The 18,413-nt window shown below is 40.9% G+C and overlaps 1 protein-coding gene across 7 annotated transcripts in view; it reads left to right on the top strand.

Annotated features, from left to right (window-relative positions):
• Positions 1–1,891: 1,891 nt before the first annotated feature.
• Positions 1,892–18,413, top strand: part of PHC3 (polyhomeotic homolog 3) — a 29,134-nt gene continuing 12,612 nt past the window's right edge. For 3 of the 7 annotated variants that reach the window (XM_030226995.2, XM_050978204.1, XM_050978206.1), the window contains exons 1-13: positions 1,892–1,987; positions 4,783–4,930; positions 5,668–5,826; positions 7,212–7,289; positions 8,796–8,954; positions 9,412–9,510; positions 10,620–10,854; positions 12,202–13,076; positions 14,482–14,632; positions 14,948–15,201; positions 15,917–16,073; positions 17,368–17,482; positions 18,205–18,355. In XM_030226995.2, the coding sequence (XP_030082855.2) occupies positions 4,805–4,930; positions 5,668–5,826; positions 7,212–7,289; positions 8,796–8,954; positions 9,412–9,510; positions 10,620–10,854; positions 12,202–13,076; positions 14,482–14,632; positions 14,948–15,201; positions 15,917–16,073; positions 17,368–17,482; positions 18,205–18,355 (2,559 nt within the window). In that variant the 5' untranslated portion in view covers positions 1,892–1,987; positions 4,783–4,804. The remainder of the gene's footprint in view (positions 1,988–4,782; positions 4,931–5,667; positions 5,827–7,211; positions 7,290–8,795; positions 8,955–9,411; positions 9,511–10,619; positions 10,855–12,201; positions 13,077–14,481; positions 14,633–14,947; positions 15,202–15,916; positions 16,074–17,367; positions 17,483–18,204; positions 18,356–18,413) is intronic. The other 4 variants (XM_030226996.2, XM_050978205.1, XM_030226998.2 and 1 more) reach the window with 4 other exon arrangements.

Here is an 18,413-nt window from a genome sequence, read left to right as displayed (position 1 = left end):
ATCCGTGGAAGCACCCAGACTCACCAGGTTAGACAGGGCTTGGGGAGTGGAAGGTGCCCCTGCCTACGGTAGGGAAGCGGATGGCATCTGGGGCCCTTCCAATCCCAACCGTTCTCCAACTGCCCTTGCTCTAAGGCCGAAAGAACCAGTGATGCCCCTAGTGGTCGTTCTTAGGAAGCAGGTGCTGACCACCCATAGACCAGGCTCTGCATCTGAGCTGTTACATAAAACTGAACCCATCCCAGCATTAGGAAAAACAGCACCAGACAGATCTAACTATGCACCTTGGCAGTCTGTTCACACCATGACTCCTCCACTATTGTGGTCACTGCCAACCCAATTTGGGAGGTGACAGAAAATTCAGGATTCCAACACAAATCCATGGCAAAAGCAGCACACTGCCCTTTAGCAGCCAGCACAGAGCTGAGGGGCAAGAGGAGCTGTTCAGAGGCAATGGCAATGCTTTCCTTACAAAGACTGTTGACGAAAATGTTTTCCATGGGAATTCTGGAGACTCCTGCAATGTGCAGTGCCTGCAAAGCAATGTGTTAATTTCAGGCAAAACTTTAATTCCCTTTTATCAATTGGCTGAGATTTTTTAAAGAAAGTAACATGAAGGATGTGTTTCAACTAGGGGTAAAGCAGGATGGTTAACAAAAGGTATTTTATTAAAAGCTGCAAATCATAAGCCACCTTATCACTGCAAGCAATCCTAGAGGATTTCCAAGAGTACTTCAAAATGGGTCATCATTTTCCCTACACCTTTATTTTTAACCTATGAAAATTCCCATTTTCTCCTGCTGAAATATACTTTATAGAAAGAAGGCATCCTCATCAGACCTGTGGAGTTGTCACTGCTTGTCACGGGCATCTCACCTGTGCTCAGTGCAAGTGTTTCACCTCTCAATAGTTTAAGCTCATCTCAAATGCCTTGGCAGGTATTTGAGTTTTGTTAGACATTTGCTGAGTCTCTTTTCTTTGCAAAGAACTTAGCTACCCCAACTTGATGGTAGCTATCTGGCAATTTCCCTCCCCACCCTCACCTTTGTAGAACCAAAGAATCATTTAGGCTGCAAAAGACCTCCAAGATCACTGAGTTCCAACTTTTGATTAATCCCCACCTTGTCAACCAGAACAGAGCCCTGAATGTCATATCCAGTTGTTCCCTGAACACCTCCAGGGACTACACCATCTCTTGGTGTAGTCTCCATCAAATGGACTTCCATTCCAAATCAAATTCCTAAAGTCCATTCTGGGATTCTGCAATGCAGCCCCCACATCCCTAACACTTCCATGGCGATCCCTCAGCCTGGCTTCTGTGGTGATAGCTTAAGAAATATCAGGATCATCAAGTCCAACTTCTAGCCCTCCACAGAACCTCTCCAAGAGCCACACCGCGTGCCTGAGTGCATTGATCAGACACTTCTTCAATTCTCTCAGGCATGGCAGCCACAGAGCATTTAGCCTGAAGGCACCTCCCAGTCATCCAAATACAGGTTTTCTGTACTTACAGTAGACTTGCAGGTGTGCATGTATCAGGTGCTAAAACAACAAGGCATGATGTAAGAGAGACCAGAGGTAATTAACTCATACTCACACATGCCTTGAGTTAGAGAGTGGCAGGAAGGATGGAAGGAAGCAAGCAAAGTCTCAGAAAGGAAAGAGATGCTCACACCGCGATTAGGATGGATGCCTGCTAACAGTGTCAGAGCAACAGCTGCTAAGTGTAGGAGGCACTTGAAAGAGGTTCCGTGCTTTGTTACACAGGGAAGTCGATAGGTTATTTGGGCTGAAAACATCGCACATTTCAATTCCCTGGCCTCGCCGCGGGTCTCCCTCAGTCCGGCCCCTCGCGGTCGCCGCCATCATGGCGGCGGATCCCGTCACGTGCGCGGCGGCGGCCGCGCCCCGCGCGCGCGCGGCACCTCCCCCGTGAGGGAGGCGAGAAAATGGCGGCAGCGGCAGCGCCTTGAGCGGCGCGTCCCAGGCGAGTGTCCCGGCGGGGCGCGCGGAGCGCGGGCAGCGGCAGCCGCGGGGCCGCGGCCGGGCCGCGGGGGCGGGGAACCTGCGCCCTGACCGCGCCCCGGCGCCGGGCCGGGCTGGCCCCTCCCGCCCGCCTGCATTTGGTCTCCTGAGGGGGCGGTGGCGGGGCCGGGCTGGGCGAGGCGGGGGCTGAGGGTGGGTCAGGCCGGCCTGGGTGGGGTGCGGCCGGCCAGGGGGCACTGGGGCTCCTCGGCGCGGGGCCGGTGCTCCGCATGCCCAGGGGTGTATTTCCTCAGAGCATACCTTCGTTATTATAATTATTTTATTATTATTTCGGAGCTCTCTGTCAAATACCGGAATACCTGTAGGGGTTAGGCTTGGTGGAAATTTTTATTTAATTTGGGTTTTTTGTGGTTTGTTCTCTTGGAGTTGCAGGGAGAGGTTGTGAATTGAAAAAAAAAAAAAAAAAAAAAGAAGAATAAACCATGTGGTTGTGGATGTGGGTTGTCAGCAGGGTTTGTTATTACCATGGCATTTACCAAAACTTTCCAAAACATGAGTAATGACATTCGTGTGTCCACTGTGAGGGTAGTTTGCTAATTGGTATAGAACAGCAGGTTTTTTGTTTTTTTTTTAACTTCAGGTGGTTGCTTTGACCCACAAGAATATAAAGAAACAAAACTTTAGAATATGTACCTTATGCACGATGTAACTTGAAGTTATGTGGTGTCTTGTACTGTTACTGCTTGAATAAATACATCTTTTCAATAGTTTTCTGTTGTGCTTTGTATTTTGGGCTCACTTAAATGTGTAGTGGTTATTTCAAGTAATTTTTTTTTTTAAACTTACTTTGTGTTATGGAGGATGTTTTGAGTTAACGTTGCTCAGGGAGCATCATTGCAAGGTCTTCATCATTAAATAAAATTAATTTTCTTACAAGTCAGCATCTGATGCCTGCATGAAGTGAGGTGTCAGAGGAGAGACAGAGATGCTGAGCAAAACTTTAGAGCTACTTACCATACATTCTTTTTTCATTGTACATCCTTTGTGAGAACAACCTGAGCAATGACAATACTATTTTTGAAATAATTTTGAGTGGAAGGATTAACAGCTCTCATGGAGTAAACTTGTGATGTAATAGTTACTAAGTGGGACATGTTATACATCTCACTTATAAGACACCAAAAATGTGGCTGAGAATGAAGGAAATTAGACACCTAATGTTGTTTTAAGCTAATTTAACTGGTTCTATAACTCTGCAGAAGCTAGCTAGACAAGGTGTAGGTGTAAGTATTTTGAGGCACTTTTAATGTCCGCTGAAGGAGACAGGATTTTTTTTTTAAGATACTTTTCATTATGTGAAATTAATGTAAAGTGGTTTTAGAAATGATGCTGGGTTTATTGCAGTTGGAGTGGGAACCCAAGTGTGTTAACTTGTGCCCTAATGTAGGTGCACAAGTGGCATCAGTAATGCACAACAGACCTGCATTTTTAACAATAAATCGTGTTTTTTTCTTCAGTTCTAATATCAGGGATCTTTGTGTTTAAAGCATCTTTGATTGCCACAATTTTTTTTTCATGGCAAAGTCCATGCAAGTGTCTAGTACAAGGGTAGGCAAGAGGTCTTTAGGTGACCACATGTGTGTTGCAGTTCAGTTGTTGCAGGTCTCTAGGAACTGCAGCATCATGCAGCCCTCTGCTTGCAGAGCAGTTGTGTTTTGGGAGGTGAGGGTGGCAGCCTGGCAGTGCCCTGTTCTGCTTCCAGCTGTATGAGTTGAAACTCCTGATTATATTCCCATTTGATGCAGTGTCCAATGGGCGGTTTGTTAAGAACTTGGCAAAGCTGCTTTTTTTCTAGTATGTTGCAGCTTTCTCTGATTATTTCTCTGAGCCCCTCTTTATGGTAAGAAGGAAACATCTTCTCAAGTTTCCCTTTTTTTGGCATCCTTTGGAAAGCAATAAACAGCTACTATGTGATTTCCTGTTAATCGTAATACAAAGACTGAAAAAGAAACTGCAGTAAACACCCCCATAACATATATTGAGGTTTGTGATTCATTTCAGTTATAAAGATGACATTTTGTGCTCTGCAACAGAGGGAAACTGCATAAGACTGAGAGGATCATTTGAGGTGTTTAAATAGGTAGTTTCTTCCTTGGTTCTTGCTGTATTGTGTGAGGTATTGCTGTTAAAAGGTTTTTTTTCTGTATCCTTTCCCTCTCTCCCCAAACAGAGCATTTCACTGGAGATTTTTGCCGAGAGCAGACTTTGCTCAGTGTCGAGGGTCAGCCAGCATATTCATTTCTGGGCTGTGGGGGTGAGGGAGGTGCTACTGGTCCTGTGCAGCTGGCTGGAAATCTTGGATGTATTCCTAAATTGGTTCTTTATTGCTACTTTTGATGGATCTTAGAAGATTAAAACTACATCTCTCGAGATTGCATCAAGTAATAGCAAATTTTTCAAACTAAGATTAGTTATTAAGAAGAAATTCTTTACTATAGGGTTGGTGAGGCCCTGTGGGGGTTTTCCGTAGATGTTGTGGCTGCCCCATCTCTGCAAGTCTTCAAGGCCAGGTTGGATGGGGCTTGAAGCAACCTGGTGTATTGAAAGGTGACCCTGCCATGGCAGGGGGTGGAACGAGATGGTCTTTAAGTTCCCTCCAACCCAAACCATTTTGTGATTCTGTGAAACTTACCTTTTGAAAGTAGTCCGTTTTTCTTTCTCAGCAAAACATTTTTTGCATTAAAATCAGCACGTTCTGGCCTTGCTTGTGAACCACTTTTGTGTCACTCCTGGCAGGCTGGACAAACGCTGCACAGCTATGGAGAATGAACCCAACACAACGACATGTTCTGCACCCACCACGACCGTCACCACCACCTCCACTTCCCGCACGCCGCTGCCGCAGATCTCCGTTTACAGCGGCTCTGACAGACATGCTGTCCAGGTACTGGGCCCTGGGGGCTTCCTTCCTGTCCTGCACAGAGCTCTGAGCACAGGCACCTCACAGGATTAACTTGTCATTCTTTATTGCTGTTGTCCTTCTCCATAGCTGGCTTGCTGGTTTTCAGGAGATGTTTACTGGAGGGTCTCAGACCACTTAGGGATAGTTCAGGGTAGGCCTGTCTCCCAAATAAGGAATATGATAGAAAGTTCGGTCGGTTCACCATTTGCTGAGGGTGCAGATTACTAACGTAAACCTTTGCAAAATAAAGCTTTTTGTTTGACCAACTTGAATTAGAGGGATCCAAGGTATTTGTGTGGGTAAGTCCTGCTTGGGATCCAGTCCTGCTTGGGATCCAGCCCGCCTCTTGCTGTTCTTTAAATTAGGTCTCCTTGAACTCTGTCCATTCTGTTGTGTTTGATAATTGGGTTTCTCACACACTACTCTGATCTCTCAAAAAGCAGAACATGATGTAGGATGTGTTGACAAGCAGCTGAGAGGCTGGGATGATGTGTTGGGGATGATGCTGTATTGTCAGGCTGTCCTTGAGAATGTGAATATGTTGATGTTGACAGTACTCTGTGACTTGGTCAAGAACAGTGAGGGAGCAAGTTCAGTATGACATAATTGGTGTGAAAAAAATTATTTGGCTTTATTTCCTTGTAAGGATAAACTTAAATATCATGTCAGCATGGTGAGTGCTTTGTAATTGTAATTAATTACCTACTGATTCATCACAGGTTATTCAGCAGGCCTTGCATCGTCCTCCTAGCTCAGCTGCTCAGTACCTCCAGCAGATGTATGCAGCCCAGCAGCAGCATCTAATGCTGCAGACTGCTGCTCTGCAGCAGCAGCACTTAAGCAGTACCCAATTTCAGAGTCTGGCAACTGTTCCACAGGTGAGAGTGAAGATTGCTGAAAAAGAATCCTGAATTGTTTAGAGCAGGGCTACAGTCATTGTCAAACGTTATAACAGCTTAAGTGCCTGAGCTTAATGCCTCATGATAATTCACTCTTATATTTTAATGATGTTGTTATTTTAAATTGTATCATCCTCCAAACTGTTTGGAGGAGTTTGTCCAGTGGTATAGATGCTCCAGTAGGCAACCATTCCATGCTTTATTGCATACATTATAATGCATCATGTAAATCATCAAGCAGTAATAAAATAAATATTAAAAATAGACTACTTCAATTTTCATCCCATGATTTTCTCTAAAAGTTGGTGGGGGAAGCAATGAATGGCATTGTATCTTAGTGAAATAAAAAATAATGAACATCTGGCATCTTAGTGTGTTTTGCCTCACATCTGGCTGCATTATAAGTAATGGAAAAATTAAATTTTAACCTTGAGTGTGAAAATGTAGGAGGTAAATTACATATCTGAAACATTGCTTTTAACATCAGTGATCACTGGAGGAGACCCATTTTGAATTAAAGCAGTGGCAAAATTTCCTTTGACTTCAGTTTACCTTGGATTGAGAATATGATCTTGCAGAGAGAGTTGGTTGTTAATGATTTTACACAGGGAAATGGTAAATGGAGTTATGGACCTCAGGGATATGGCTGTTTGGTGTCAGAGCTGGATTGACTCATTTTTGCTCCTGGCTTTTTCTTCTATACCTTTTTCATTCGATTGTGGTAATGTGTTGATTTGTCTTTTTTTGTTGTGATGGATTTCCATGTGGATATACAGTTACTGAGACAGAGCCAAGAAAATCAGATCAGGAGAGGCTGAGAAGTTTTGGTTCTGTTCTTACAGAAACTTAAATCACTGTCCCTGTTACTCATCTGAAGGGCTGGGATAGCATCCTGTGGCAGACGCTTGATGTGCATACATAAGATTCCATTCCAGAATATGAGGCTGTTCTGTACTGCATTTATATATTTTTAGAAGACACTGATCACAATAAAATTATGACGTGACTTTTAATAATGACAGTTTTTTATGATACTGCATTTTAAGTTCTGAGAACCATAGGTGGTGATCACTTAGCTCCATCATTAGCAGTTTGGCAGACTTTACCTCTGATAATTTTTCTTCAGGTCTTGATCTGAAAGAATTATATGTCTGAAATTTGGTAGGACTTCCAGGAACTTAGCACCTTGCAGGTAGCATTCCATAGTGCAGAGTGCACTCTATTTCCACTGAGTAAAGCATCTTTCTGTTAACTCAGAGAAAGGTAAAGGTAGAGAGGGCTGTTTCTGATGGTTTATGCAATAAAATGAACATCACTTAAGCACTTTCTGATTTCATTATTTGACACATATTCTTGCTATTTAGGCAAGCCTGTCAGGTGGGAGGCAATGTACTTCCCCCACTGGGAGTGTCACTCAGCAGTCAAGCATGTCGCAGACCTCGGTACGTAACTGCACCAAGCCCTCCCTCCATTCCCAACCCTGCTTGGTTGTTATATGGCTACAGGGAAAGCCAGAAAATATTAATAGCATTTCAGTTTGTATTGTTAAAATTAATACTACAGTCACAGTGAGCATAATGATGACTCTGTAGTAAGTGCTGGGTGTGATTGTTGGAGGCCAGTGTTGGCTTCCCAAGTCCCAGACCCCTCTTTGTGCTCTGAGGGGCAGCTGCTCACTCCACAAGTATCAGTGGCTGTTCAAACTCCTGCAGAAATCACTCCCTGAGCTCTCATCTCTTACATGATTTCTTACTGGATTTTCTACATTAGTGTCTTTATCCAGGGCACTACTGTAGGTAAAAATCATAACTATGTATCAGGGATTAAATAGCACTAAATCTAAAGAATCCAAGTCAATGCTCACATATATTTATGACAATGATTAAGTGTTTATAGTATTCATTCTTTTATTGATTATCATCTTTTATCATTCATCTTTTTTGCAGTTTCACTTCCCATATTCTAGGCATGTGCTCAGGTTTCAGTTGTGAGCAGCTCTGTGTTCAGGTCATGCTGTATTTCTTTAAGTTGCATTGTCAGACATGCACAGTATCTTCTGTACAGTTTTACAGCTGTCTGAAGCAGGATTTGTTAGTCCTGCAGACATCCTGCTTATTAATCACACCCTCAAGCTGTTCATGACTCCAGTGCATAGCTTCAGTGATTTAACTGTGTGTTTTTTTAAGCTCTCATAGCTTGGCTTGGCTTACAGTTGTTAAAAGTAAAACCATTTATTCATTAAATTTCGGAGGTAAATTCTATTAAGATGTCTGATGTTAAACTAACAAAATAATTGGGCTGGGGTTTTTCAAGGAAATCTTTTAAGTAAGTGATAAAAAAGAGCTGGGCACTTAACTCTGTTAGACTGGTTAGAGAAAAAAAGAAAAAACAAAGACACAACAGCTTCTTTTTTTAAGAAGATGCTAATGAGTGGTTCTTGAGCATTTAATATGAAATTGGAGAAGGTTTTAGTCTTCAGTCATTTTTCAGTGTGCATATGTGAAATGAGGATTGAAAGTCCATAAGTGGTGGCACAAAGAAGTGTCCTGATCAGGTTGCATAATAGAAGATACCAGTCCAGGCACTTAATATAAACATTTAAAGATCTTAAATATTAAAGTTCAGGTGTTTTTCTTAAAATATTGAAATCTCATTCTACATATTCAGTAAATGTGTATTTCTATGAGACATATTTTTGGACTTCCTATCATTGTTTATACTCGTAACTGCTTATTATTAGTTACTTCAAAGTGGTTGCTTGCAGTTTAAGAATAAAAACATACAGTTTTGCCAGAATCCAATTTTGTGATGATTAGCTCAATATATTTTTGATGTCTTCACAGTTCAGAGACTCCAACTGCCCCTGCCATTTTTGTCAAGGGTTTTCTGGCTTTAGACTCTAGGGTGATGGAATTTCCATGACAGAAGCAATATTTTTGTTTCCTTAGATTAACCTCTCCACCTCTCCTACACCTGCACAGATAATAAGCCGTTCTCAGACCTCCAACACCACCAGCAGCAGCATCACCCAGCAGACGATGTTGCTGGGCAGCACCTCTCCTACCCTGAGTGCCAGCCAGGCTCAAATGTATCTACGAGCTCAGATGGTAAGTTTTGATTAACAGTTCTTGCACAGCTTGCCTTTGGTCTGTCCCTACTGGAAGGTCTAAGCTCTCTTTCTTAAGTATAGTAGATATTGGGCTGCTCTTTTGTCTTTTTTTCCCCCCACTAATTTGTAGTATTAAAGGGAAAGTCCTCTTATGTGCTTGTATGAACACAGCTGTGTTTATCTACCTCAAAGATTTTTCTCAACATGCAGAACAAATATATTATTATATTTGGTCTCTTTTGTTTTCTTTGTTTCTATTTTCTGTTATTTTTCTTGGTTTACTAAAATTACCATGACAAATAGTTCTTTAAATAAGTTAATCTAAAAGTAAAAAAGTAAATCTTAGAAGCTGTACATCAGTATGGGGAAGTGTTTATCTCTTTAAGATACAGCATTTCTTTCACAGATTTTTAAAATTTCAGTCTGTTACTGTGTATTTTTTTCTTGCTTAACAGCTTATTTTTACTCCTGCGACCACTGTGGCTGCTGTCCAGTCTGACATTCCTGTTGTCTCCTCATCCTCCTCATCTTCCTGTCAGTCTGCAGCTACTCAGGTGAGTTTGTCTAAACTTATTAAAGGTCTGCCCTGTTGAGTGGGACAAAACTAAAAAGTAAGGAAATGTTGTGCTTTAGTTTTTCTTGCTTTATTTTCACCCCAGACCAGAGAACAGATGAGCTGCTCGGGTAGCTCTGTCAAACTCCAGCTGAGTGACCTTACCTGTGAACGTGTGCTGAAGGATTTGTCCTCACTGGGGCAGGATGGCAGTAAATGCCTCCTGCATGCCAGTGAGGAAGCAAGCATGGTTGTCTAGGGTTTGAATGTGCCATGTGGTGACACACAGAGCAGTGAGAAGTGAAACGTAAACTGGATGTTCATTACACAGGTACTAGCTGTTGAGTGCAGAAGGTATTATGTAATCAAAATGGGGAATGCTGATAATAATTAGTCCTCTTTTTCATGTAAAAAATGATGTAAATTAGTGGTACAAGGGCTGGCATTACCCTCGAAAATGAAATTTTAGCTCAGCACATTAGGATTGGAGATCTGGGGTGATTATGTGCAGAATCTGGGTGTGGTAACAGCCTTCAGTGAAAACGATCCCTGACTGATGTGCATTTTAGAAAGCAAACCTTTTGTTTCATATGAGAAGGGAGGTTAATATAGAATTTGATTTGGAGGTTAATATAGAAACAAAGGTCTCAGTTTTGTTAGCATACAGATAGCAGAAAAGACTCTGGTCCCACTGACCACCAAGGCTCTGGTTTATGGTGGTGTCTGGAAGCTCACTCACAAACCACTGCACTTCTGCAGTGTCTGTAGAAATAAAATTACCTTTGCTTAAGATGCCTTGTGTCATTTACTTTGAAGGCACAATAAAAGAGAAAAATGAAAGTTTTAATTCAAAGTAATTAATGATTTCCATTTCTTTTAAAAATCCAATAAGGGAAAAAAGACTTCAGTATTTATCACTAAAGTAATAAAGGTCCCTATCCTTTAAATTTTATGGCTTTAAAGATACTTTGATATGCAGATTTTTAACTTCTTGTGATCACATGGGATGAGAAGCATTACAAAATGTAATTTTTTTTTTCTGTTTTTGCCTGATATTTATCATAGCTATTTATAGAGTTTGGGTCTTTTCATGTTTTGCTCGTTTCCCAGGTTCAGAACTTGACGTTGCGCAGTCAGAAGCTGGGTGTGTTGTCAAGTTCACAGAATGGCCCACCAAAGAGCAGCAGTCAAACTCAGTCGCTGTGCCCCAGTAAGGCTGCCAGCAGCTCCAAGGGCAGCCAGCCAGATCCCTCAGAAAGCAATAGGAAAGGAGAGAGCCCCGCTCCAGAGAGCCGCAGCACGCCGGTCACACGGACGTCCAGCATCCACCACTTAATTACACCAGGTGGGATCAATGTGGAGCTGTGGGAAACTATAGTTCTGTCAGAGTTCAGTGTTCTCTGACCATGTTATTATACATATTCCACATGAACAGAGTTCAAATTTTATTAGCAAATTCACTTATTTGTTGGTATTGGATGTTGCACAGGACTTTGATTAAGCAGAAGCAGGAATGTTCTTAAATCACAGTACAAGCACAATACAGCAACTGCAATACCCTGTTGAGTCACAGCACAAACATGATTCTCATTCCTGGTCTCTCTCTGTATGTTCATTGTCAGAACATGCCATCCCATCTCTGGGCAGCAAAATGTGGGCTGAAACCTCCTGAAGCCTCTTGGTCCCATCTAAATCCCTTTTATTAGTGGTCTGTTTCTTTTTTCTGTGTTGTCTGTGTCATGAGAATGTTCTTATACCAAGTATTTTTATAAACCCATAGGTAACAATGCTAAAATTTCAGTATTTTGTATCAAGATAAATCAAAATAACCTGTACTTGGTTAGGGAGGCACTATACTGCATGCAGCAGTGAAAAAGTGATGGTAGTCTAGACAATTGGTCTGAATTCTGTGGAATGTAGCTTGGCTTAATGACAGCCTTTAGAAAAAGAGTGGGACTTGGAGGCAGACATTCTGGAGGTATTGAGCTCTAATGCTCTCAGAACTTACACTGGTGAGAAAAAACCCCACACTTAATAGCAGAACAAATCAAAAAACCTACATAAATGAGTTGTTTCTCAAGTGGGCAAAACAAAGCAAGAAGAGGTTTGCATGTGGAAGAAAATGTGTGTGTGCTGTAAGAAATGGCTGGTGAGTCACTGTTTCACTTAAAGGTGATGATTTCTCTGGAAGCTGCACTATTTTTAGGTTTGTGCCTCTCAGTTGCTGTGTTCAAGTTCAGGCAAATGCTTTCAATGGTTTAAATTTATACTAAACTCTTGGAATTTTATTTAGTCTCTTAGAATAGTATTATCTGAGGTTTAACTTAACTGTTATCAGCAAATCCTATTGTGCTTAAAATTTCTCTTCCAGTCTGTTTCAAAGCAAAGGTTACATCCATTTAAAGTTGTGTAAAATTCAGATACTTCTTTATAGAAAGTATCTTTCTATACATAAAAAGCATGGCCATATTCATTTGTTCATTTTGCTTTGGAAATTGATATACTACCCTAATAAATTGTTTTGTGTTCTGTGTGCTGTCAAAGAAGATACTTTTAAACAAATATTGAAAGTCTTAAAAATATTGTACTGATATTTAAAGTGAGAATTTTGAGGTATTTTACAATATTTTCTGAACTCGAAGAAATAAATACTAATTTTAATAAATACTTCTTTTTTCCCCTTCCCTCACAGCTTCATATTCTCCATTGCAACCTCATTCTCTAGTAAAACATCAGCAGATCCCACTTCATTCACCACCTCCAAAGATTTCCCATCATCAGCTGATCCTGCAGCAGCAGCAGCAAGTCCAGCCGATTGCACTTCAGACTCCTCCGGGCCAGGAGCCGCCTCCATCCCAGCACTGTCTGCCCCTCCCCAGCCATGCGCTGCCTCCGGCCCCCAGCAGTGTCCAGTCCCACTGCTCCCCTATCCACATCCATCCTCCGCCTCTCACGCTCTCTCCTACCCCGTCCCAGTCAGCTCAGCAATCAGTGGTGGTGTCCCCTCCGCCATCCCACTCCCCAAGTCAGTCACCCACCATAATTATTCACCCTCAAGCCCTTATCCAGTCCCAGGCCAGTTCCCTGGTGCCGGCGGCTCTGCAGCCCGAGCCGGCCGCTCCGCAGGCGGCTGCTGCCAACCCCGTGCGGCCATCGCAGCCGCTCAGCCTCCCGCAGCACCTTCCCCTCCCGCCCTCGCCTGCCGTGCACATCGGGGCCGTGGAGCCGCCCAGCTTGGTTTCCCCGGGCCAGCAGCTCGTGTCCTCCACGCCACACCAGCAGTACCCAGCCCTGCAATCCGCTCCCATCCCTCTGGCAGCTCCGCCTCAGCTCTCTGCATCCTCAACCCAGATTCAACCCCTGCCCCTGCAGTCTGTGCAGTCTTTACAGGTGCAGCCTGAAATTCTGTCCCAGGGCCAGGTTTTGGTTCAAAACACTTTGGTTTCTGAGGAGGAACTTCCTGCTGCAGAGGCATTGGTCCAGCTGCCATTTCAAACTCTTCCACCACCACAGACCGTCGCAGTAAATCTGCAGGTGCAGCCTTCAGTTCCGATTGAAACTCCAGTGGTGAGTGATAATATTGCATCCTTTATTCTTTCCCTGAGTCCGGCCCATTGACTTCAAAGCGACCTAAATCAGGTGCTGGACAGGGGACAAGAAACCTATTGATTACAGAAGTGAGTTTTAAGCAATAGACGTATTCCTTCTGTTTCATGTTTTGGTTTGGGGCTTTTTTGTAATGGATCATCAGTCAAGAATATCAATCAGGAATCATGAAAATGTACATTTTAAGATCTAAAATCTTGTTTCTTAATGAAATTACAATGTATTTGAAGTTTAAAAAAGTGAGTAAACTATATGACAATGCTTACGTAAAGTGATTTGGTAAATGTGGCATGAGGACTGTAAACTTTTACCTCAATACAAATAGATTTTGATTAGGTGAACAATCTATACTTTGTGGAAGGTGCATATTGGGTTAAGATGATAGGTTTCTGGATTATTTACTTTGTACTAACATTAAAAATATCCTATTCATAAAATAATAGGGGAATTTTGATGCTGTTTTGGCAATTCCCATCACAGCCATTTAATTTGGTCCAGTGTTTTTCTCAGATGTCTGCAGTTTGTAATTGAAGGTTTTGCCTTCAATCACTAGAATAAAATGATGTACAGGAAAATAAAATATTGTGCAAGTAAGCCTGACATTTAAGATGGTGTTGCTGGGCTTTAGTGGTAAAATGCTAATGAGATTAAGATGAGCAAAAGAATCAGCAGCTCTTGTAGGCTTTTTTGAGGCTATCAACAGGTTAAGGAAGGAGGTGTGCTGTTCATTTTCAATTTATTTTTCAATTTATTTTAAGGGTAATAATCTCATCTCTGGTATTTAATGGAGAAATTGGACAAAAGAGTAGGAGCCAGGTTTGCTTTTGACAGGGTGGTGTTTTACATTTTAATCTGCTGTCAGGAATTTATGTAAATTTATTTCAATACTTTTGAGGGAAAGACCTTAAAACCTCTTATAACCACTAATGCTTGATAGTCTTGGTGTACTCTTCTGAAATACTCAGCTTGATTACACTGCTGTATAAGATAGAACAGTTTGCAGACTTGTCATTAAACTTGCATTTTGCAGTTGTATTTAAATAACATCAAATCTATGTGTAAATAAAAAGAACAACAAACTCTACACATAAGATATTGAAACAGTCAAGTTCTCTGCTCTGTTTGATTGGAGAACTGTGCTTCTTTATGTATTGCTGTTTGTAACAAAATACTTTAGTTTTACTGTCATAGATATTGTGATGTCCTCAGAGTTCATTGTTTGGTATGCATTTTGGGAAGTAGTATTTTATTAGAAGATTAACATATTTGACTTGGTATTTTATTTTTAAAACTGTATTTATGCAACTCTTTTAAGGTGTTAAGATAGAATGGAAATCTCTCTAAAGCAATAGTTTGTTGGATGCAGATTTACCAAGTGGAGAATGTGTGTGAAGAGGAGATGCCCGAGGACTCAGATTGTGTCCACATGGCAAGAACACCTACACCACCCACCTTGTCCCCACCAGCCATAACCTTGGGCAATGGAGAGGCTCTTAATTCAGAAGATCCTATGTCAGGTGAGGACAAATGCCAAACTAAGATAGCTTGGTTTTGTGATTTGTGTGAGTAATTAATGGCCAATTATGTTTGTAGCTAGCAGGTACTGAGTAAAGGAAAATGTTTGCATGAGGAGGGTGTGTTTGTGGAATAGTCTGTTGAGATAAACCATCTTGTTTTAAAAGTGGAATTTATAAAGCCTAGGGAAGAGCCTGTGTTAGGGGTTGATGGGTGCAGAGATGGGTCTTGGGGATTCATCACCCCTTACTTCCTGATTCTGAGCCAATGGTTGGGCATAAGTGATAAAACATAACATATTTTGTTATTTTTTGCAGAACATGGGGGACTGCCTTCAGTGACATCATCAGTCAGTGCCTCAGTAATTAAATCTCCATCTGATCCTTCCCATGCCTCTATTCCACCACCCCCTCTTTTGCTTCCAGCAGCAACAACAAGGAGCAACAGCACATCCATGCCCAATAGCATTCCCAGCCTAGAAAACAAACCTCCACAGGCTATTGTTAAACCCCAGATCCTGACCCATGTCATCGAAGGCTTTGTGATTCAGGAGGGGTTAGAGCCATTCCCTGTAAGTCTAAATTTGCTAGGAATTTTGTACTACTAATCTTTGAAATTAACTCTCAAATAACATCATTCTTTGTAAGAATGATGTTATTTGTGGCTAGTTGATATTTAGATCAGGAATTATGTTTCAGATGTTGGTTTTGACCTTTTCTTCACTGATTGGTGACTTGGGTAATAGGCTATATCTGGAGATATAGCCACAGAGAGTGGATTTAGGCTACCATTTGGAATAACTTTTTTACATTTTTATGCCTCCTAGATCCCTCTATTTAAGTGATACCTTAATTTGAACCTCAGAGCTGAGTCTGTTGAAATTTTAAAATGCTACAATTTGTTGTTTCAAGCACTGGCAAGCTCGTAACTGGGCTAGGTGTAATTAGTGCGGTGTCTGGTAAGAAGTACTGTTGAAAATTTTAAATCACAAACTGACAATTTAAAGCCTGTCTTTCTAATTTAATGTGTGTCTCATTTTCCCATTCCTTCATTTCTGTAGATATAATGTGTTTCTCCCTTTGTTAAATATAATTGCTAACTGCAGAGCAGGAGTGAGTTAATTTGTTTGAGAAATGAGCTTTGTCACGACATAATTACACTTTATTGATATGAGGTAGAAACTGATCATCTTCTACCGAGAAGATTGAAAACAAATATTGTTTTTAATAATTCACTCTTGTGAATAATGTTAATTACTCACTGTTGCTTTGCTTTTATTGCACTAGGTCAGTCGTTCATCTTTGCTGGTGGAACAGCCTGCAGAGAAGAGATTGCTGGTGGAGGGTCAGATCATGAGTGTGGTGTGTGTTGAATCAGATTTGCAGAACACAAAACATGCAGACAACTCATCAGACACAGAGATAGAGGATATGATTGCAGAAGGTTGGTAGTTTTTGTTTAAATGCCCATTTCCTCCCTCCAGTTCTGTGTGCTATGAAATGAGAATCAAACTGTGGCCTGGCCCAGAAAAGCCAAGTTATTCTGTGAACACACATTTTTGTATAAATTCATCTAAGATTTGAAAGTTCAGAATTTTTTAGCCACCCCTGGGTTTTCTTTCCCACAACTTAAATCCTTATAGCACCAGAGCTATTTTTGGTGATCTGCTAAAATTTAATCTCAATGCAAGTCTTTCTTTCATTCTCTTAAAAGATTTCTATTCCTTCTTCCATATCAAAACTCTTTGCAGCAGTCGTTTTATCCATAATTTGTTTCATTAGTTGTTAATTCAATTTTCTTTTCAGTATGAACACTATGCTGAGTCTCAGATTTCAGACAGCTTCTCTATTTTGTGGAATTATCCAAACACTCATAGTTTTGGGTTTAGTTATTGTTCCTGACAGCTGGTGTTAAGTTTATGTAGGGAATTTGTGACTACTCATTGGATAAGCTGGTAGGTAACATCCAACATCGAGACACATCCACGTACATATCACGTGAACAGAGGAGATTTTCTGATGGTAAATCAGGGTATGATTGTGTGTGTGATAGAAACACCCTTCAAATACCCTTCTCAGTATTTCCAGCCCTTTGCTGCACTAGTGCTTTTTGTAGAGTAAGAAAAGGGCCATGTCATCTCATCAATAAGAGAAAAATACTCTGTAACAATAAACTGTAAATTTGCAGATGCAATAATCCTTTTCTTTGTTGCATGCAGATTATCTTTTTCATAGATTGAATGTTACATATATACAAGATTCAATGTTTTCTTTGCTTTCACAAGTCCCTTTGGTTGTTAGCAGCTGCTTCTTCAAAGAAAGTACTTTAAAAGGTTAATTCATTATGCTGTTACAGAGAGTTTGCATTTATACTGTGGAAGGCCTGATTCTCATAATGAGCTCTTTATGAAGCAATTCATGAGGAATGTTACCCTTCTTTTTTTAATTGCTTGCTATGTTTGAAGGCAGACCTGCTCATGGGTGGTTTGAAATTCAACAAAAAACTGATTAAGTTCATTGAATAACTTAATTGAAGGTTCATTAAGGTTTGGTTCGCTCAAGATCTTTTCTAGACAGAATGTAATCTATGACTTGCTTAGCTTTGCATAATTATCTGTTAATCAAAGTATTTAATTGAATGTATTAAATATTTGAAGATCTTTTGCCTGCTTGAGGTGAGAGATATGAACATAATTTTGTGTCATTGAAACTGACTTTATTCCTCATTCCTTCTTTAGAGGGACTGGATGAAATTGAAAATGATCTTCTAAAGTGTGAATTTTGTGGAAAAATGGGATATCCCAATAAGTTTCTGCGGTCAAAAAGATTCTGCTCCACGTCCTGTGCCAAAAGGTAAATTTATAAATTTGTGTAGTTATTGTTTATCATTATCTGGCTAATGGAATAATCTCTCCTGGTTAAGAGGGCAAGAATTCACAGTCAACATCTGAATGCAAAATCTTAATTATAACAACTGGAAAGTTGATGTTTAATACTATAAGCTTTAGAAATGGGGAATAGTTTCCCATTTCTAGTCATCACTCAGCTCTTTTTTGGCATCAGTGTGTCTGGACATTACCCCTTTCTCTTATGTCTGCTATGTTCCCATTTAGATAGTGGGAATATATATATGTTTGATTTGGTACTTCTTGGGACACCACCAGCAAAATAACCTTAAAGAGATTTAGTCCTTTAATCTTAACATGGGATTTTTGCCTCTATCCTCCTTTGACTGGGCATCAGCTAGGTAGAGAAAATGGAACCCAAAAATACTATGTGATTTTAGGTTTTTAGTGGACATTTCAGAGCAGAACTGTACTTTGCAATAAAATGCAAAGGTATTTCTAGGAATGGGGAGGACAGACATCTTCCAGGGATCTTCTGGATGTACTTGATCCCATAACAAGATGAGGGTTTTGATGAAATGGCCTTTGAGATACCTTTCTCTTGTATTTCTGTGACAGCTGTTGTTGTAATTAAGCAGCATCTTTACAACACTGTGATTTTATGGTTATTTGATTGAATTCAGTCCAAAAAACTACTAGTGCATTATTGAATATATCTTACTTCTTTAGGCACAGCCTTAGTTGCACTAAGAAATTTGGGCTGTTTCCATCAGACAAGACCAGTCGTTGGAATCGGAAGTCAGATAGCCAAAGTCTTGGGCGACGCGGGCGTCGGCCGAGCGGCCCTGAGGGGGCATCGCGAGATCATTTTCTTAGACAGGTCTGTGGAATATTTGATTAAAACTATGGCACTGCTTTGGGAATTGCAAATAAAGCCT

Source organism: Serinus canaria, chromosome 9, assembly GCF_022539315.1.
Source record: "Serinus canaria isolate serCan28SL12 chromosome 9, serCan2020, whole genome shotgun sequence".
NCBI lineage: Eukaryota > Metazoa > Chordata > Aves > Passeriformes > Fringillidae > Serinus > Serinus canaria.
The sequence above is the reverse complement of the archived record's forward strand: the minus strand, read 5'-3'. Positions and strand labels throughout refer to the sequence as shown.